The 22,694-nt window shown below is 40.1% G+C and overlaps 1 protein-coding gene across 1 annotated transcript in view; it reads left to right on the top strand.

Annotated features, from left to right (window-relative positions):
* Positions 1–11,152: 11,152 nt before the first annotated feature.
* Positions 11,153–22,694, top strand: part of FLT1 (fms related receptor tyrosine kinase 1) — a gene marked incomplete at its 3' end in the record, with an annotated part of 112,017 nt that continues 100,475 nt past the window's right edge. Inside the window, exon 1 of the mRNA XM_083363101.1 lies at positions 11,153–11,384. Within this exon, the coding sequence (XP_083219227.1) occupies positions 11,318–11,384 (67 nt within the window). The 5' untranslated portion in view covers positions 11,153–11,317. The remainder of the gene's footprint in view (positions 11,385–22,694) is intronic.

Genomic DNA, 22,694 nt, shown 5'->3' with positions numbered 1-22,694 from the left:
ATTAAGTAAATTCCTATATTTATGAATGTCTCTTCTAACATGGAAAAAAGAAAACCTATTATTTTGCCCTGAGGATGGCTGTTCATTCCCCCCAAAATTATCTGAAATAGTTCTACATTGAATTGCATCTTTTGAAGTACACTAATATTTTAGACGGGTTTACTCAATAGACATGACTTCTTTTAGTTCTTAATTTTGGTTTACAAGTTTTCAGTGTTTTATTCTACTTTTCTAAAGTAGAGTTGGAGGCTTCTACCAGTTACTCTTTACATTTGAGTCAGATGGCTATAATGAATCTAGACCTAAATTATCTCCAATTCACAGAACTTGAGTTCAGTGGTTTGAGCAAGACACTGGGTGAGATAGAACTGCAGCAAGCTGAAATTATTTCATGTCATATACATAGACAGACCAGATTCCCCTAATGGTGAGCCTAGGTGAGATGCTTTTTTACTGAAGTTACTCTAAATCTCAAACTCCAGAAATAGAAGAAATCTGGAATACAGAAAAAACCCCCGATGAAACTTAGATATTTCCATATCTCTACTTCATAGTTAGTAAATTTTTGTAATTTTCACACATCATATTATTTATGAGTAACAAAATTTTTAGTTTAAAAAAGTTCTTAAATTTTGCCGCTCCTAATATACTTATTTTTAAATTTACATTTGCATTACTTATTGTTTGTTCATTTATGAGATAATGCACTTCCTTAAATATACAAGAATTTCTATTGACTTCCTAGAATTTGTAATTCTGCATCGATCTATAAAAGACCAGATAAAAATAATTGTTTTCACTGCATATGTGAAAGCAAAGAGGATAAACTTATAAAATTATACCAAGAGATGGGAATGTGCCTTTAAGTACTTCTTGACATCTGTGATTTTCTTGGCAACACTTTTGGTAACGTTTTTCTATTGTTTTCTTCCTAAGGCTGAGGGTGAATGACTGGCACCACATTACCCATGATTCCTTCCATTCCTAAGAGGGGACTAAAATTCCTAGTCCAGTTAATGAACCATTACACAAAACTAGCTCTCTAGTTAATACAACAGCAGTAATAAAAAAGGGTTGATTTGATTATATGCCATCAAGCTTGTGTTGACTCTTAGTGACTGCATAGATATATCTTATCCAGGATGAACTGTTTCCGCTCAAAGCCCTCATGTTTTCCAATAGTTTCTTACATATTAATTTTTGTCTTGATATGTTACCTATTCAGTATTATTATTTCCCTTCTAATTATATACCTGGGTCTTTAAAAAGATCCTATTTTTACCTACAGTAATTTAATATTTATTAGTACCAGAGAACGTGCATTCTAGGAAAATCTTCACTTAAATGAAATAACAGTACATGCTAATATGTGCTATACATTTTTTTTATTCCTTTTGTAATTAATTGTGACATCATAAGTTTAGCTGAATATTAGAATCAACATGGTAAGTTTAGAGTATGTGCTATCTGGATCTACCATGGAAAGACCAATTATCTCTATGGGTACTATATGTCCTGCACTTACATACTCATATTTTCCTATATTATCTGTACAGTTTAAAAGAATGAGTGGAATTCCAGTGCATCTGTGAAGAAATATGGCCTGGATTGGTGATCACACCACAGGATGCATAACACTCTAACAGACACAAGCATTAGACATTTCTTAACAGGAAAAGATAAGTAACATCTGAAGAAGAGCCGTGGTGTTTCAAAAGGCAGTTTAGGAGACATTCTTTCTTCTCATGTATTCACCCTCTTCAATTTCTTTTCTCTTCTTAAATACTGCTCAGAGTCCTGAGTCTGAACCATAGTCCCTTCTTTTGAAAATGTAGTAAACTAACAAAGAAATACTTTTATGCAGAATTGACTGCTTGGGGGCAGTTATTATGGTCCAATAATATAGGGTTTTTTTAATATATTATTTATGTTATTATTTAAGGTTTCAGCTTTTATATGACCTGGGTCCACTCAGTGAAATAACTGCCTGAGTCAATTCTTTAAATAATATGATTAAAGCATTAGACAATCTGTTTAGGTATCTTTTGTGGATCTGCAAAAGATAATGTAGAATTTAATATACAATTGTAAAAGGTAGGACCATTTTGAAGTTTTTCCTTTCTATTTCCTGTTATTACAATAGATAAAGCAAACCTAGAGGAATGAACAAAATAGATAAAAGGTGGTGTGTCACCATTAATTCATCAACTAAGAATCCAAAAAAGCCAAATGGGGATTTTAGGCGTCAAATAACTATGACATGTTTTTCTACCTCTAACTTCACAGAAACTCTCCAGAGCACAATATGTAATTTTATTTGAAATCTTTATTCTAATTTATATATTTATCCCAAGTCAACATTATATTGCAATGAGAGCATCTTGGAAGAATCTTGAAGAATATTTAAAGAACAAAAAATATTTTTATGCAGGTTTTTTTTTGAGACATACAGTTAAAATTGTGTATTTGGCAGAAGCAGGAAATCTGTTCAAATTCTGTTCATTTAACCAAGAAAATGATGTCAGCAGTGACTGTATGAGAAATCTTGGATTTTCTTATCTTTTATCTGTTCTTTTCTTTTACTGGAATATCAGGTGAAATATGGGAAAATATTCCAAAATGTGAAATCAGGTGAAATTAGAAAGCATTTACCTGGAAGTGAACCCAATGAACGTAATAGTTTAATTTCTGAATATTGTAGCTACATCACAGAGTTACATTGTTGATCATTCTTGTAATGCATTGAGCAAGTAGTCACTGTTAGTCGCTACTTGTTCTACAAATTGGATGGGTGTATCCTCCAGTTTTGTCTCCCAATGTGCATGCACTTTTATTCTCAAGATCAAAAGTTCCCTGTTGCAGTGGTCTATTTTCACAGGCATCCTTTCTTACCATGTCTTTGTTAAAAAAAGACAATAGCTCCTTGTGTCAGTCTTATTGGCACCAGTTTTGTATAATACAGGAAACACCATTTCCTTTTAGTACTGGAAAATTAACTTGGATCATGCTTTCCCCTTTTTATTGCTAATCAGGACACACCCCGGGGAAACCTGGCTTTGTGGTTCTGGAAAAAGGAAGGGAATCAGCATCTGAATCCATTCTGAATTCTTGTCCCTGAAACTCTACCTTTTTTATCAGTGATGGAAGCTTACTTGGAAAAAAAAACTAAACCCAACACACTGGCCATATAGATATAGAGCAGGGGTCGGCAACCTCGGCTCTTTTATGACTCGTGGACTTCAACTCCCAGAATTCCTGAGCCAGCTATGCTGGCTCAGGAATTCTGGGAGTTGAAGTCCATGAGTCATAAAAGAGCCGAGGTTGCCGACCCCTGATATAGAGCATCTTTTCTCATTTATCATGGTTTTAGACACAAGGCATCTTTGTTTTAACATAGGCCAACATTGTAGAATTCGCCTATTCAAAGAAGGAATGACACAGAAGGATAAAATGGAAAGCTGCACCATTCCTTCTTTTCCCCACTGAACTCTTTCTGATTGATTATGTGCCATCAGGTGATTTTTCATTCCTAACAACCACATAGATCAAGAAGAAGAAGAAAAAAAAGGTCTTATATTCTATAAGCCTAGAAAAAAATCACAAATATAATGACCCAGTGTAGATTCTGTACTGTGACAACGTTTTGTGACCTACTGAGACAGACAAGCAATCTTGTAAGACGATGGAATGTATTGGTGCTTCTGAGTAGGAGTAATTAATAAATGTTCTAATTCCCTGGAACTGCAAAATAGATGTGTTAAACTGTCATCATCTTTGTTTTCCAGTCTGTTTTATAGAAACTTCAGATTGTGAAGAGCTCCTGGCATGTAATCTTAAAACAAAAAGTACACTCTGGAATTTGCAGTTGGCTCCATTGTGCTTTTTGGGGTCACCAATTAAGCCACACAGAAACACACAAATGGGGGAAATGGGATATTAAGCATAACACATATTCTGCAAGCCTTGCCGATTATAAGAACAGACAACTGATGTCCGTATTCTATCTGCAGGCACTTCATGCACATTCCAAACCCCGAAAATATCCAAAGCTGAAATTCTGGCCATGATGACTTTTGTTTAAGCAAGATGTACAATATATCCTGAAACCAACAGAAGTTGCACACACTCATCTTGAAGTATAATCTTTTGCTTAAGTTTGTTTCTTCATTATCAAAGTTGTGTGTGTGTGTGTGTGTGTGTTAATTATGTGTGTGTGTGCGCACACACACACACACCCATTATTTGGTGGATGACTTCTATTATACCAATGTGATGTAGTTTAGAGGAAGGATCTTAGAGCTGAAAAAAATGATCCTTGAGGCAGGGTGGGTGTGATCTTCTTGCTCATAACTTTGCTTATAATTATTAAAATCATCCTATTGCATTAAGAAAAACAAGATAGGAACTCCAACTTCAGCAACATCAGCCCAAAGAAGCAGTTGCAACATTTTCTTTTTTTCAATACTGTTTTAAGATTATGGATCTCTGCTTCTCTTCAACAGCCCACTGGGTGAGCAAAGTCAGTTTATAGGCACAATATTAAAATAAGTTTATAAATATATTCAGAGAGGAGGTGACAGATATTCTCTTCAACTATAAAAACATCTTGTAGAACAAAGGGTAAACAGGTTAGAACTGTAATCTACCTCTTTCTGCCTTGACCCTTATTTCTTTGGGCTGTAGTTTTCTTAGGTTGAAACTTACAAAGGAACTTTCTGACTCAGTGGGAGGAAGTAACTTGATTGCATCAGTAGAGTAAAATTCCGTTTCCCACTTTGAATCAAGTTAACTTTTCCTGTCATCGTAATTTTCTGCTCTTATTTTTTTTAATCAAAGGAAGTGAAATGTTAGGAAAGGAAAAGCAAGATTAGAATAATTACTTTAGTTTTAAATATAAAATCAAGTTAATGAATTACTTGGCTCTTTAACATAAAAGCATCCTTAAAGACAATATTTAGCAAACATCTTAAATGAGCCAGAGCTGCGATGAGTTTCTGTGTCTTTTTAAACCTACTTATTTAAATAGTTTACATAGCTGCCCATTGCACTGCTGGGATTCTGGGCAGCAAACAAAAAAAAACAAAAAACAATTCAATTAATGAAAAACAGAAATTACAACTACAATCATTCCATGACTCATGTCTGAAAGGGCATAGACCAGTCCATCTTACAATCAGTAAAAAAAACAAACCCACAAATAACCAACAGGGCTCACTTCCAAATGCCTTGAAGAACTGGTTGAAAAATTGAAACCTTTCTTCAACATATACTTTTATTCAAGCAAGCATTGCAATGACATACAACCCAGTTCCTCTACGTACACCTATTAAAATCAAACTTTGAATTAGCTGGTATGTCTTTGTCCAGGGAGTCTTCTAGTCTACTTACTTACGGCTAATGTGAATTGTCATGAAGCATACATAATATAATCCATCCATCTGGGTTTGAATTGGTTTCTCATTTTCTCAGCATTAAGTTTGCTACAGTTAGTCACCACAGTTGATTTTGATTTTTAGAGGCACTTTCTTAATAAAGTGGGTGGAAACTTTGTATCTCCCAAATAATGATTTTTTTATCATGTTCTTGTAATTGTCTGCTGCTGAGGAGCATTGCTAGGGAGATTTAACATAGCAAAGAGGCTATCCTTTCAGGATAGTGTGTCCAGATGTGCGGACTCCCAGTAATGGCCATGACATTTGTGACTTTCTGGAAATTGAAGTCCTCACATCTAAAAGTTGCCAAAGTTGGGAACAGAGTTTAAGGAAATGAAATCATTTCCTACAGAATAAGAAAATGATTTTATATTATGTGATTGGAGTCAGTGAGTTTTCTAAGGCTAAAGAGGATGTGATTTTAAAGAAATGTAATTTTCCCCATAAAACCTAGTTGTAAAATAATATGGTCCATTGCTCAGTCTTGTTCTATGAGAGCTGCTGCTTTTTAGCACACACACACACACACACATACACAAACACACACACACACAGGGCTTTTTTTGTAAAAGAAAAAGGTGCCAGAACTCCATTCTGAGTGTTCTATGACAAAAAAAGCCGTGTGTGTTTGTGTGTGTGTGTGTGTGTCCTGGCTCACATACAAGTTGGTTTTGGGACTCAAGAAATCTAGGTTGTGTTCTTGGCTCCTTCACTAGATTTTGGACTGATTGCTTAGTTTCTATTTCCATTTCCTTTTCTTCAAATTAAGGATCGTGATCTTTGCTTATCTACCAAATATAATGAATGGGACTTTACATTAATGAGCTTTTATTCATATGTTAATTAAGACAATGTTAATTGCATTAAAATATTTTTAAAATATGTTTTTATGGATAAGCATTAAGCTAAGTATATTGTAATTCAAGACTTACAACCTTACAAGGGTATATCAAAAGGGTGGGAACTTTTTTGGAACACTTCAGTATTTGGACAATTACACAAAGTGGATGTTAGACATTTAGAGCAAAAATTATATTTCCCTTCTTTCCATTGTTAGGGTGGTGCTGGAGACAATTCTTCAATTTTAAGCATGGTATTCACCCTTTTGTAGAACTTTTATGTTTTTTTCACCATAAAAAAGGTAAAGGTAAAGGTTCCCCTGCGCATGCGTGCTAGTCGTTTCCGACTCTAGGGGCCGGTGCTCATCTCCGTTTCAAAGCCGAAGAGCCAGCGCTTGTCCGAGGATGTCTCCGTGGTCATGTGGCCGGCATGACTAGACGCCAAAGGCACACGGAACGCTGTTACCTTCCCACCGTAGTGGTCCCTATTTTTCTACTTGCATTTTTACGTGCTTTCGAACTGCTAGGCCCGGCACAAAATCATGCTATTGGTTTTTCTGGACAAAAGAGTTCCAGAGCCAGAATAAATATGGGACTAAGAAATTTTACTTAGCATTTGAGTAAGTTTCCTTTTCTGTTTTCTTTTCTTTTTATATGTAATATTAATATTGCTTGTAATCATTTTATATGAGCTAGAGGGTGATAGAATTAATAGTTTATTGTTGTTAGCATATGGATGCTTATGATTGTTCTTTGTTCCTATACCCTGTATTTAGCTCTGGGAAGTCGGGGGGGGGGAGGGGGGAATGGGGGGGAGGGATAGGGAGGGTTAGGTAGGGGTGGGGGGAGGGGGGGATGGTTAAAGTTAAAATGTACTGTAAAACTTTTCAATAAAAAAAAGAGTTCCAGAGCCTTCTGTGGCTTGGCTTATTCAAACACCTCTGTATGGCATAATTCCTGTAAGGCATGGGTGAAACATTAGATTTTCAAATTAGTGCCAGTTCGGCATCAACACTCAGTGAGGATGTGGATATTACGTGCCTCCCAAAAACACAGCCACATCACGGACACATCTTTCCACTATTTTGAAGATGGAAAATATTTGATAGGCCTGAACGTCATTTCAATATTTGGTGTTGTAGGATGAATAGGTAGATAGTTTTGCCCATATGGACAGAAACTCCGGCCCTGGAATAAATATGGGTGTGTCCTATCAGCAGAATTTTTGAAACTAATTAGTGATTATTATCCATGTCAATAGATTCTTCAGGCAAAGTTATAAACCTGACATTCTTGAAATGTCTTTAAAAGAATATGAGTTATTATATTTGTAGTTGAGTGTGTTTTTTAAAAATGATTTTTTGTTTTAATGTGCTGCTGATTTATTGACCTCAGGCAGCCTCCAAAAGTGGAGAATCATTCATTTGTAGCTTTCTTTGATTTTTCTTGTATGATGGAATTGACTTATGAGCTCCTGTTGATGTGTAGTCCTCCTCAAGGAATGCAGAAGAATTTATAAAAGATTAGTTTTGTTTGTTTGTTTTACTGCGTGGCAAACATTCAGTTGAACTAGAACATGCAGCACAGCAGAAAATCTCATGTGGAACACCATTTGAAATGAATGGGAGCTGTACAAAACCTTATGGAATACAATTCAAAATGAAATCTCTCTGGGTTTTTTTGTTTATTATTATATTTATAGCCTTCCTTTCTGCTTAGATTTTACCGTGATGGTGAAGATCATTTATACCAGGGGTCCACAACCCCCAGTCCATGGACTGGCACCGGTCCACAGTATGCCAGCAAGTGAGCCACACAAACAAGTAAAGCTCCATCCTTGGGATGCAGGCAGTATTCAAAATCACACTCCCTCCAGTCCTCAGAAAAATCTTTCTCCATGGCATTGGTCCCTGGTGCCCAAAAGGTTGGGGACCTCTGATTTATACTGTTGCATATCAAGGGCAAGTAAAAAAAAATTGATTCATCTAATTCCAAAGGCAACTTCATATGTTTCTGGCAATACTGCACTATTATTTCTGTTATAAATTATATTATGCAGTTTTTATGTCTAGCCTTGAAAATATATTTAATTATTCCCCACCTCAGAAGTGCATTTCATTTAATTATACCTACCTGTGCAACATCAGTTAGAAATGTTCATGGATTTCTTCAGTAAAATAAAGTTCTAGGCATAGATGGAACTTTAATGAAGCTTCCAAAGCTGCAGTTAAATAGTAAGCAAAGGAGGGAACAAAAATAAGAAGATTATTTTTAACCATGTCACTAATACTCTTTTGCCCTTTACCTTTACCTATTGATGATGTATAGGACTGCACCAAATCATGTTTCCTGCAATTTGTTTCATTTTCAAGGTTCCTAAGAATGTGGTTTATTTTTATTATTATTATTTCTAGGTGCTGATTTTGAGCTTCCTGTATTGTTGCAAAGATCAATGTGTACACAATCGCGGTGGCTTTCCATTATTTCAAAATGTCTAGGGCAGTCACCATATCTCACCCTGAAAAAGCCCCAGAGGGAGAAATTGCTGTCTTTCCTTCAACTGAACCAAGTGTGAGAAGCCAGGGACTTCCACAAAAGAATGGCCTTCAAGTGAATGGAGGTAAATAGATGTATCCCAGGATAATGCTGCAGAATCCAATGTAAGTCTGTCACTGGGACCAAATGTTTATTCTTCCAAGCTTTTGGGCTCGTGCTGGAGCCCACCATCAGGGAACTTCTCTCCAGAATATGTGCACTGAGCTGTTCTACGAGTTATATTCAGGGCTTTTTTTGTCATAGAACACTCAGGACGGAGTTCCGGCACCTTTTTTGGATGGAACCTTGTAGGGTAGGCAAGGCAGGTTGTATGACATGTGTGAGTTCCGGCACCTTTTTCTTTTACAAAAAAAGCACTGGCAATTTGTCCCTCTGGTATCTAAATAAGTATACCAGGAACAGATTTTAAACATTTCCGTTCAGCAAAGTACCAGAGAATTGATAGGGGCAGCAAGACAGGGCCTGACCTGGCTGGAAGAGTAATTTGTTAGTGCTTATGATTTACTACTCTTAATTGAGGGTAGTAAAACATCCGGGGGGGGGGGATTTAGTATCACCTTCTCCGATTAGCAAATTGGATTAAAAGACACACGACATTTTCTGGCCTTTTAATAAAATGTGTTAATCGGAAATGGGGCTGCCAGATTCCTCTTGATTTTTTGGTTCCGGAATCAGCCACAGATCAGGCCGTTGGGCTCCGTTGGTGGACCCCCACGCCGAAATCAGGGCAGATCTGGAGATTGCGTTATCAGCAGGGGGGGGACGGGAGAAGAAAGAGAGTCGTGAGTTTCCATCTCAGAAGCGAGAAGGCTGAAAGGCCCGCCTCGAGAAAGAGCGAGCGAAAGCTCCGGGCTGGAGTAATATCCGCGGAGGGGAAATTTCCTCCGAGGGGGTGGGAGGAACATTCGGAGATAACCAGCGGGTGGTGCAATGCGAGCGTGTCACGGCGAGGTTTAGCTCTTGATAGATAGAAAGCGCCGGAGCTCCTGAGATAGGTGCCTTCCCCGCTTCCTTTCCTAAAATGTGTCACGCGTTTGGTGTCATGCTTGGCGAGGAGGTCTCAGCTCGCAAAGACAAAGCTCTACTCAGCCGGCATAGGCTATCCTTCTGCATTCCAGTCCCCGTCGGTCTAGCAAACGTACTTTCCGGGAGTGTAACGTGTGGAACTTCCACGTTCAGAATCAATGTATCAGGAGTCAACCCTGCGTGAAGGCAGGGTCGCTTGGTTGCGAATGCACGTTGTGGCAAACAAGTGCGGGGCCTAAGAGAGGTCTTTGGTCTGAGGGAAAGGGACTTGGCCGGTGTCCCCCCCCCCCCCCCGATCTGGTGGATAGAGGAGGGGAAGCCAGGGAGTCACTTGCCCGGAGCCCCATACCTGGATTAGATGAACCAGTCCTTTCTAATCAGGGGGTTAGAATGATCAAAGTTCCATCCCAAGGGCTATTTCGAAAATAACTTTAATGGATAAAAAGTTGCGAGAGGGCAGGCTATATATATAAGATGCAGGGAGAAAAAAAGAAGCTGCGAGGAAAGGGGCTGAAATGTTGGCCATTTCCCAAAAGTCCAGGGAAACCTTAAAATCCCCAAACTGGAAAAGCCTAATTGGAGAAAGATGCCATTTGAAGTCGTGGTCGTCAGCAAAACCAATTCCCTCGTTCTGGGCAAGGCAAGTTACTAAACTAGCGCATCAACTTCTGAGCATCTCGGTTGAGAAGGCTTGGAGTGGCCGTTTCCTCCCGTCATCCGGCAGGGAGAAGTTGGGACGTTTGCGTCAAAGGCAAAGGAAAACATTTTGTGCCGGAGACTGAAGATCCCCAAGGTGCAAACTGCCCACATGTATTGATCTATGCATTTCACAGGAGCCACCTTCCCTTGGCAAAGAGCCTTCCTAACGGCCAAGGCGGGCGGGGTGGGGTGGGGTGGGGTGAGAAAGCAGCTCACCTACTTGGGAGCGAATGTCCTTAATAGCAAGCCTGGCAGTGCGGCGCTCCCACCCCCCCACCCCCCACCCCCAAACGAAGATCGCTTCGCTTCCCCCTCCCCAGCCTGATCCAAGACGGTCCAGAGCGTGCCAGAGAGGAAGAATCGTGCTCCCGGTTCCCAGATGGAAACGTGCCCGAAAGAGCATTCGCTTTCCTTGCCCCGCCAGGAAGCATCGCTGGAAATGGGGGGGAGGGGGAGGGGAGAAGTGGGGGGGGGGGAGAAACAGACCAAGTGACGTGTGGGGGGGGGGCGTGATGGAAAGGAGGATACGGGCTGGGAAGTTATAAAGGGGCTGAGCCCGGTGAGTTCAGCACCCTTCGGATACTACCGCGAGGTGTGGATCCCCAGCTGCCTGCGGAGCCCGGCACGAGTGAGGATCTCGCCGGTTAGAAGCCTTCCTGCGGCGCCGGGCGAGCGGACGCTTGGGCTCGCTAGCGAAGCAGGTCTCGGGCAGAGACGGGCGTTCTCTCTCTTCCCGGCGGCGCTCCGTGGGGCTCTGAGGGCGGCATGTTGAGCTGGGGGCTCCCTGGGACCGTGCTGGGCGGGCTGCTCGGATCCTGCCTTCTTCTAGCAGGTAAGCTTCAGCCCCGCGTCAGTCCTCGCTTTCCGCTTCCCCTGGATCCCCGATCCCGACGCTCTCCGACTCGGATCGGGACCAGGACGGCTCCAGGGCGGGACGGGGAGGGGGTTTCGGCCGAGGGCACCGTCACCTCCGAGCCTCGTGCCGTCCGCGGCGCTGCTGTGTCTTGAGCTCGGACTTGGCCCGGAAGCGAGGGCGAGTCTTGGTCCCAGCCGGAGGACCGAAACGTTCCGGCGGCGATGCGAGCACAGCTTTGGCTGACCGCTCGTGCCCGGGCTGGCTCCAGAGGGTGGCGGGATGCGCGGGAGAATCTAATCCCGAAGGTTCCTCCCGGATCTTGCCCGCCCTCTGGCTTTTCCGCCAAGGCACCTGTGGACGAAGAAGGGCCACGAGATGGAGCGCGCCTTAGATTGAACGCTGCCCACAGCTGGAATTGCTGGCTCCGCAGCATAGCGCGGATGCAGACGGGCTGGTCCTTCCCTTTGCTATTTCGCTGAGCCGATCCTTGCTTTTCTCCCAGCTTAAAATGGGCGAAGGAGAAACCCCCGGGACAGGTTGGGCTCTGAATGAGCTCATGCCTCCGACGACCTGGACCATCAGTTTTAGGAACGGGGACTTGGGATGCCCGGAATTTTCAAATGTGTAAACTTGGGACATGCGTGTCGTTATTTCAGGATGCCCCTGGCGCTTTCGCTCTGACGGGTAAATGACAACAGGTCTATGAGAATTGTCTAAAAGAGAGCAGAACTGGCCGGGGGATTGGAAAATAGGATCCTAGGGAAAGTGTCCTGGTTTTCCTTATCTACCGCGACGGGTGATGAACGACGGACACCTTAGTTTGGTACAATAGAAAATCAGATAACTTTGTACGCCTGGCTTGGCAGGGATCGTCTAACTTGAGCATAAAGCTTTGCTTGTCATGGTTTAGTGTGATGCAAATGATGTGTGTGATGTGGCTTATTCAACAAACCAAGATGGGGTGGCCGGCTAACTCTAATCCTTGCGGCGACTCCTCCTCCGTAAATCTGGCTCTGGGCTACGAAGCCAAACATCTCTGCAAAAGAAAAAAGAAAAAAGAAAAAAAAAAGCCTAGAGAAGAATCTGAGGCTTCATTTTCCTTTGGAAAGAAGGAGGACGCTGTGAGTTACCGGCTTTTTCTCCCGGCCTGGCCGCGCAAAAGAGACAGTCAGCCGCCGCCCTCCGGGAAAGGGTGTTGCTAAATGCTCCGGTCAAGCTGGATTTATTTTCATCCACACGGCAACCCGCTGCAGTGTTTTTCTTGGTGAGCTTCAAATACCTTGCAAGGGAGGGGCCGTGCGTGGGTGCTCCGGGGGACAAACGTTCAAGTCACCAGTATGCTGAACTGCGGAGGAAGAAGGGACCAGCGCTGGAAAGATAAGAGGACTGAAGTTCACTAGCAGTTCTCCGGGCGAGGAGAAGACCGGGCGAGAGGAGACAGGAGACACCTGCTGGGACAACGCGCGGGGTGGGGGTGGAGGAGGAGAGAGACCTTCGGCCGTGACTGACCTGCAGTTGGGTTGGCTGCGCTCCTCGTATTGGACAAATGTGTTCCCTTGAGAGCCTTTGGGTGGGGGTGGGGTGGGGTGGGGCGACATCAGCAGTGGGTCTGCCTTAGAACCCTCATTTACCCGTCCTGCAAGAGAAGTGAGCAGTGTGGATGAGAGATGATCCCCACAGTTGGTTGGTTTTTTGGTTTATTAAATTTATATGCCGCCCTTCTCCCTGAGGACTCAGGGCGGCTCACAACAATAAAAAGTTAAAAGATATAAATACAAAAATTAAAAGAGGATGAAACAATGTAAGAAATAGGAACAATTTAAACCAATAAAAAAACCAAATTTAAAAACTAGAATCAGTCCAGGCCCGCTTGTTGGAATAACCAGGTCTTTAGGTCACGGTAGAAGGACCGAAGGTCAGGGGCCGTCTGCAGCTCCGGGGGCAGTTTGTTCCAGAGGGTCGGTGTGCCCACAGAGAAGGCTCTCCACCTGGGGATCGCCAGCCCGCATTGCCTGGACGATGGAACCCTGAGGAGGCCAACTCTGTGGGAGCGAACCGGGCAATGGGAGGTTGACATTGGCAGCAGGTGGTCTCGCAAGTTGTTGTTGTTGTTAGCTGCGAAGTCGTGTCCGACCCATCGCGACCCTATGGACAACATTCCTCCAGGCCTTCCTGTCTTCTACCATCTTCTGGAGTCCATTTAAGCTCACACCTACTGCTTCAGTGACTCCATCCAGCCACCTCATTCTCTGTCGTCCCCTTCTTCTATTGCCCTCGATCTTTCCCAGCATTAGGCTCTTCTCCAGTGAGTCCTTCCTTCTCATTAGGTGGCCAAAGTATTTGAGTTTTAGAGTATTTGAGTCTCGCAAGTACCCCGGGCCTAAGCCATGCAGGGCTTTAAAGATGATTATCAGCACCTTGAATTGCACCCGGAGGGCAACCGGAAGCCAATGCAGCTTGCGCAGGAGTGGTGTAACATGGGAGTATCGAGATACTCCCATAAGCACCCGTGCGGCCGCAGTGTCAAAATAAATCAAATACTGAGAGATTTAGGAGTGATGAGAGGAAGCACATCTTTATGCTTGTCATGTTTAAGCTGTGAGGGCCAGCTTAAGAGAGATGCTTTGGAAAGGGGTGAAAGTGGCTAAGGACTTAAGCAATTGGGGTTTTCAGGCCTTAGGCGGCATATTAGTGCTTATGACCAGAGTAATTCCCCCCCCCCAGTACTCTGATCCATTCAGCTGAATTGTTCCTAGTTGTTCTATTGCATAAAATACCTTCAGTCCAGATATAACCTTGGCTGAAAAAGAATGCACTAGTAGTCAATGTACTAGTTCTTTGGGAACTAATTCACATCTCATGTTAGACATGGTTTGCTTAATTATCCAATCATTAATTGAATAAGCCACCAGCAGATGGGTTCACCTGACACACTAAACCAGGGGTGTCAAACTGCCAGCCCGCGGGCCAGTTGCATCATACAGAGGCCACGCTCACCCCAGCTCCGGCAATGCAAAAAAAGTTGCGATATGTCACGACACGTCACTTGACGTGGCGAGTTTGACACTCGTGAATCAAAACCAAATTTTGCCTTAGTGCAATATGTGAATGGAACTATAGCGGTTTACTTCTGAAGAAATATCCCAAGATTGCATTAAGCATAATTCACTTTTAAAATTTCATAGTGTTTGTACAGTAAAAATAGGTTGATAGAGAAACATTCTTTGACAGTGTTGTTTAAAGACATTCAAGTTATTTGTCTATTGGATAACACCTATTTTGGTCAGAATGGGATGTGAATGTAAAAATGTTAATTTCCAATTAGTACTGCACATAAAAAAATTATACATCACTTCTCAGGGATATGTAATCCTTTAAAAAGTGTTACTATTGGAGACACACAGGCTGAAGAAGCTCTACGGTCAGCCTACTGTTTTATATTTTAACACAAGACATTGGGAATGCTAGCAGCCCTTCAAGTTTCCTTTTAGAGAAATAACCAAATAAATAAAACTAATTTTGGGTCAGCTTTCTGCTAAGCGATTTCCCCCCTAAAAGAAGTAGATCATAGTCATTTACTGTATACTTCACACACAAAGAAATGGCAGATTAGTGAAAATTGATAAAATCCATGGTAAAGTACAGAGTCATTAATTTAAGTTCATAAAAGCCAAACCGAAAATATATAATTGACACCAAACTGAGAACTCAGCTATTAGGTATAGCTATTAGATGGAAAGTGGGACATGGTAGCTCAGTGGGTTAGGACGCAGAGCTTGTTGATCAGAAGGTCGTCAGTTTGGCAGGTCGAATCCCGAGTGCCGCGTAACAGAGTGAGCGCCTGTTACTCGTCTCAGCTTCTGCCAACCTAGCAGTTCAAAAGCATGTAAAAATGCAAGTAGAAAAATAGGGACCACTAAGGTGGGAAGGTAACAGCATTCTGTGCGCCTTTCGCGTCTAGTCATGCCGGCCACATGACCACGGAGACGTCCTCGGACAAGCGCTGGCTCTTCGGCTTTGAAACGGAGATGAGCACCGGCCCCTAGAGTCGGAAACAACTAGGACGCATGAGCAGGGGGGATCCTTTACCTTTACCTTTTATTAGATGGAAAAACAATATCTCTAGGGTTTTTCTTTTCTTTCTTCTTTTTTGAGATAAATAACATTTACTGCAGTTGGGGACATAGCCTATAGGGCCTAGGCAAACATACATATTTTAACATGGAGTGAAATGGGAAAGTTAGGCTTTACATGTTTACTTCCAAAATAATAAGATATAGTAGTAGCTGTCATTTTTATGGCAATTCCTGTGGCAAAGTCATAAAGAATGAACATGTCTGGGGAGCCTTAGTTATCCTATGCTTTTTCATACTAATATTCCTAAAGTTTATTTGCCATTCAGAGTTGTCACTGAAAGTTATCCTTAGAGAGTAATCTCATTGAGAGAAGTCTCATCAAATACATTGTTATTTACTTTTTTTTTAATTGAAAAGTTTTAAAATACAGTTTTCCTTTAAGAATCCCCCCTCCCCCTCCCTCCTCCCCCCTCCCTACCTCCCCCCCTCCCCCCCCCCCCGACTTCCCAGAGCTAAATCCAAGGTATATATATAAAATGCAATCATAAGCAATCATATACTAACAATTATAAACTCTAAAATCCATCACTCTCTAGCTTATATAGGATAAAACAAATAATAATAATATTGAATATATATAAAAAGAAACTAAGATAAGAAAAGAAAAAAAACGAAAGAAGACTTATTCAAATGCTACATAGAACTTCTTAACCCTATACTTGTTCTGGATAAAATCAATCCATTTTCTCCATTCCATAATATAGCGTTCTTGCGAATGATCTTTCAAATAAGCCGAAATCTTCGCCATCTCTGCCAGGTCGGAAACCTTTAAAGTCCACTCCTCTATGGTCGGCAGTTCCTCTTTCTTCCAGTATTGGCCTATCAAAAGTCTTGCCACCGTAATTAAATTCAACATCAACTTGGTGTCCACAACTGTGGCATCTGTAATTATTCCCAACAAAAAAAATTGCGTACAAAACTTTAACCTCTGTTTAAAAATCTTCTGCATGTTCCACCAGACTTTTATCCAAAAAGCCTTAACCTTTTTACAAGTCCACCATATGTGAAAATATGTTGCGTCTTCATCACCGCACCTCCAACATTTAGGCTGATAATTCGGACACATACTTGCAAGCTTTTTAGGATCTAAATGCCATCTATAAAACATTTTGTAAAAATTCTCTCTTAAATTTTGAGCTTGTGTAAATTTTACGTTCCTCACCCAAATCTTTTCCCACGTGTCCATTGTGATGACTTCCTGGATATTTTGGGCCCATTTTATCATACAATCCTTAACAAGCTCTGTTTCTGAATCAATCTCTATCAATGCAAGATATATCCGTTTGATATGTGCTGGTCCCTGATTCCTAATTTGCTTTATCAAATTTTCATCAGTCATTGTAAGTCCATTTTTCTGGTCTTCTTTCCACCTGGCCCGTAACTGAATATATTGAAACCAATTTTGAACAACCTTACATTGTTATTTACTTTTGAGTAAATCTGTATTGTCCTGTTTTACTGATGAACTACTGTACATTCTGTGTTTTGTGGGCTGACTTCTAGATATTCTCTGAATGCAACAAATAGGTATAGCATATCCAACCTTCCAAATCAGAAGCTTTTCAGAAAGCGAGGCAGGTTATGATAGTTAAAGTCAAAACATATCATTTTAGCACCTTAAATGTTCAGGTAGGGCACCTGCTGCCCTTTAAGACATCTTTGTGCAAAATGTTTTTTTTTACCGCCTCTTCCCATTAATTTTATTTGCTAATTTTTTAAACTGGGCAAAAGGACAATGGTTAAGACTAGATGAGAAGTTTGGAATAAGCATGACTACCTTTAATACATATCTATCAATTAAAGTAACGTCAGAAATGCAGTATTAGAAAGAATAAATTATTTTACAAAATACAAGTAGTCTTCACTTGCTGGCCACAATTGGGAGCAACAACTCCATTGCTAAGCAGCATAGTTCTAAAGTGAAATGTCACATGAGTGTGACTGATTTACAACATCAGTTGGTTAGTTCCAGTTGTGGTCATTAAGCGAATCACCATGAATTGTTAAGTGCAATGTCACATGACCACAATTTGCGACTCCTGCTAGCTTCCCCACTGATTTGTCAGAAGCCAGATGTGAAGTTGTAAATGACCATCATGTGTGACCACAGGATGCTGCAAACATTATATAAGCACACCAGTTGCCAGTTACCTGAAACATAGTCATGTGACTGTGATGGCTGCAACTTCAAGGCCTGGCCTACGTGTTGCAACTTTCAATGGTCAGTGAACAAATGGTCAATAAGGAAAGACTGTGTTTTATTCAAATAGTGAGCAATAGTAAATATATGACATACATCTATATAATTTCAAATTTTAGAGAGCTATGTTTGGTAAGTAATCCATTAAATACTGCAACAAGATGCAGACCAGAAGATGTTGATGGTACTGAGTTTTAGTTTGTGTGATACATAGTGTTTCAGAAGAAGTAAAATCTGACATAAGTGAGCACACACAGTTGGTGTTTGGAATGGAGAATTGATTTTTAAAACTTAATTTGCTCCCCCCCCCCGCCCCCCAATGATGCCTTTGTGTAGCCCACAACTTGCATAGCTGCTTGGGACAGGCCTGCGTTCAGAAAACTCTTGAATACTTTGTCATTGCTTTCTTGTATTCAGACTGCACAGAGATGTCTGAGCAGACTCCAAAGGGTTGCTTAACATTTGAGAACAATTGAATGAAATTATTATTGAGCATAGATATGTATGAAACTGTACGTATTTTCCAGTGATACAGAGAATCTGAAACCAATTCTAATAGATAACCTGGACTGAAATAGTTAGGTCTAAATGAATTTTAAATTTTCTTTTTTGTCCATTAAAATACCGCACAGTATCATTGAATCTTTGCAGAAATCAAGACTTATTTAAGGATCTATATATGTTATCTTTTTTTTCCACTGCAAGACTCAAATGTCTGAGCATTTTTTTAAGCAACAATCTAATCTTAGTGCATCACCACCAACTATGTGTTTCTGAAGCAAAAGAAACTGGGTAGAAATGAACCATAAGTATTTGCTTCCCAACAGATGGGAAAAATTGAATGTATCTCTCCACTAATACAAGAATGAACTGCTGGGGATCTCCTTAATGTATCTGAAATTATTTTTGTTTACATATTTGATTTATGTTGAGGATTTTAGAGAGGATCAACCAGAGAGATTCTGGTGGAATGTTAAAAAGAATGTCCTAGTGATCAAAGCTACTTGACAGTGAAACTAATTACTAAGCTTTCCTTTGCTAGAAATTTCCCCACAGAAAATGGATTGACAGTTTTCAAGATTGCTTTAATCTGGATTCTTGCTCATGAGAAGAAGATTGGACTCAATGCTGTCAAGAGCTCCTGCCAACTCTCTACTTCTAAATAGTGTCTCTGTCACAGATACTTTCAACTGAACACAGTGAAGATTAGGAGAATAAAGAGACGCAGAGAAAAGATAACATGGATTTCGGTTACATTAAATTATCATGTAAATTCTATACAAGCTCACTCAATGGTAATTTCTGAATTTGAATACAGAGGCCCTTGTTTCAATATAAGTTGGAACAGAATTGCATTCTTGCGCTGATTTTAACTCAATGCAAGGAATAAAGAGTTGTGCTAAAGGCAATGTAGAACAGGAGCATTGTATGGACAAGGAAGATGTTTATTTCATTTTCTATTCTGAAAAAAGAGTTCCATGCATAATGGATTTTGAGGAAGCCATTCAAGGCCAAACGAAGTGCAAAAGTAGATATGGGGAAATAAAGGGGATAACCAAAGTTGTTTTCCAATACAAGAGCAACATCCTTTGGCAATTTTTGAAAATAAGCTATGTATACATGTGGTGTAGCATCAACTGATAATTTACATGGTACAGTAATAATTTGAGATTTATTTATTTAGAGACCATCCATCTCACTAGGAGGAGTAGGGTGTTGTTTCTGCTTTTCTTGCTATATACTGTATCTTCAGATACTGTGGATAGTATCTATTAAATGGGCATTGTGATACTAATTAAGAGGATCAGGCTTCAGAACTCTTCTGGGCTTCTTCAGGCTTGTTGTCTTACCTTTTCTTCCACATTCCAGAATGAGGGAAAAATGATTTTGTGTCTCTAACATCATGAGATGGGGTGATTGCAAGAAACAAAAATAAGGAAACTGGCAAATAAGCATCAAAAGTACCCTGTCACATCCTTAATTACTTTCTGGATTTACAGTAGCAACAAAAAGGTAGAGCTGAAATGCATATGTACAAAATATGGTAAAGTGGGAATAGTGCAAGAAACACCACCAACTCTTTCCTAAATAGAATTGTAGAGGTCTTTCTCTTCTTTACCTTGTTGGAAGTCTTGAGAGAAGTTGGAGTCAACACACGAGAGCTTGTAAAGCTAATGAGTACAGCTATAAAGCTACCATAGCGGGAGAGAAATGTCTGTGTTAAAGTTTCCTGGGGACCACAGAGGAGGTGCATTCCAATCATGATAAAACATCCAAAATACCTTTCAGGCACATACATCATTTATCAACTGACATCACATCTAAGACAAAGCTTATACACATTGAGCCTATCCTGTTTTTATTACTCTCATTGTGTTTACTAATAAAAAATAACTGTACAGCTTGAGTTCTCCAAACTTGAAAAAGTCCAACAAAATAATACATCAACATATTTGGTACTATGTCAATTTAAGGTTGTATCTTTCATGGACTTAAATGGAAGAGATGAAGGCAATCTTATAAAGCTAAGGAGAAACTGCCATTATCAGGATGTGATTGTTGCATAATAGTATACAATAGACCCAAGGAAATAGAAACCAATTCGTACTTGGGAAAAATGATTTTCATGTATCTTCTGTATCAAATTTTCTTTATGGTTTTATGGGCATTCCTTGAATTGATGAACATCTTTCCACAGAGACTGATAGAGCAAAGGAAGCAAGTAAGATTGAAGCATTTATCCCTGGGGTGTAATGCATGGTTTGTTGTCCTTAAAATATAAAAAGGAAAGGAAATGGGAGTGATACAAGACAATGGAACTTTTGTCATTGTGGCTAAAATGCCTGGCAGAGAGGCTAGAGAGCATGAGGAGTGTATGAGTGAGAAGATTTTTTTTTACCCTTCTTTCCCTTGAAATAATCATTATAATTTGTTTTTAAAGCTTTATGGGACAAAGCTCACTGACTTAAAAAATGTGTTTGTAGTAATTCTTGTTTGGCCCTCATACCTGTTGCAGTTTGAAATGAAAGAAACTCTGGAATTGAAGGGGAATGAAGACAGGTTTAGAATTGTAGGTCACATCTTCACTTGCTCTTAACCATGAAAGACAACAGCAAGTTTCATGTTGGTTCCTACAGGAGCTGCATTGATCTTGTTCATGAGAAAAACAGCATTACGTTGTTGCTAGTTGAAAGCAGTGAGGTTTTTTTCTCTCCCAAGGACAGTCTCAGACCTATCAAGTCTATTAGGTTGGAAGGAAGTCAGATCATTAATTGGGTATTGAGGCCGTTGAGGCAGAATTGGGATAGGGGATTTTATGCTGGTTTTATTTTCTGTTACCAATGGGTGGATCACAACTTAAGAGAAAGTGATGGATTTCCCTTCATAATAAATATTCAGCAAACCTTTCTTTGGAAAAGGAGAGGCTGGGAGGAATGTGAATTTCATTAAGCAAGACTTGTTTGACTTTCTCTTGAGGAAACAAAGCACATAAATTATATGGGTATCAGTATGATAGGATCATAATCTTAATAGGTATGAGAATGTTTCCTCATGTGTTTCTCATTGAAACGGTGTGATTTTGTGTCCCTTTGTAATCTTTACACTCATTTCTCCCTAGGCTACTGTTCAGATACCTCCCAGCCTCTCCTTTTCCAAAGGAAGGTTTGTTGAACATCTGTAATGAAGGGAAGTCCACCGCTTTTCATGGTTACAGCTTCTACTTTGAATTGTTTTTGTTATGAAGGTTTTTTGTTTACTGGTGTTCCTTTGAAAGCTGCCTATACATAGTTGAAATTAATTAGTTTGTATTGGCATTCTGGAGCAAGAGAGAAAAATGATTAACTATTTCAAGATCTTTTGCAACAAATAGTATCATTAATGCAGGTATCCTTCCTTCTATTTCTGATGTTTTTTTCTTTCTGTCATATTATCCACTTGGTTTTGCAGCATGTGCAAGTTGGGTAAGCATCCTTTCTGTCCATCAAAGTCATTAATAACAGTTTGGGATACTGTAGTAGTGAAAGATTAAAAGCCCCACTCAGTATTACAACCACAGGGGTGGTGAATGGGAGGAATAGCATGTGCATTATGGATACCATGATCAAATGATGTAATTATGCAATATAAGTTTAATTGGTCAATATTCAATACAAAACTCACTTGTGTGATGTGATACAAACATGTGACTAATATGCTTGGACTAGAAGAAAACTTAAGATATTCCATTTCTTATGTGCTAATTCCATACTGTATGTGCTAATCCATAGGAATTATATTCATAGGAAAAATAAAGCTTTATTTAAGTTTATGGACAGGAGCTTATACAAAGATGTGGATATTTATGACAATAATGTAATGGAATATTCATTATATATCGAGGAAAGCTGATAAATAGGCTGGAGAGCTTAAATTGATGGGAACTCATATCAATAAACTATAATATGATTTGTTTGATTTTATTTAGGATGAGAGATGAATCAGCAAGCATGGTATGTTCCACATATAGGGACATAGTGCAAACATGAAAACAGTCATTGTCATTGTGAAATTGCTTTATTTCTTGTCCTAGCTTAGGGGGCATACAAATCTTTTGGGCAGGTAGCTAAAAGGGCTGTAAAGATTTTCAAGATGGAATTCTCTCTGATTAAAGGTCAAGTGAAGCACTCCCTCAAAAGTAATCATAACATTTTGCCTGTTTTGTGCCGACTGCCTTAATCTTCATGCATTCATTTATAAGTTGACATACAATATCTTGCCTAAAAAATCCAGGCAACCACTACAGTAGATACAATGATAGATCCTTCTGGCTGGCTGCCATCTAGTAATTATCTAGATTTTTGCACTCTGGGTATGTATGATATGTAGTTCCTCTTTAGTTGTAGTTTGTAGTTCCTTGAGAAGTAGATATCTTGCATAGTACCTGTCAAGATAAATAAAATCTGCCCTGCC

This window comes from Vipera ursinii (assembly GCF_947247035.1).
Source record: "Vipera ursinii genome assembly, chromosome: 4".
NCBI lineage: Eukaryota > Metazoa > Chordata > Lepidosauria > Squamata > Viperidae > Vipera > Vipera ursinii.
This window is presented reverse-complemented; position numbering and strand designations above follow the sequence as displayed.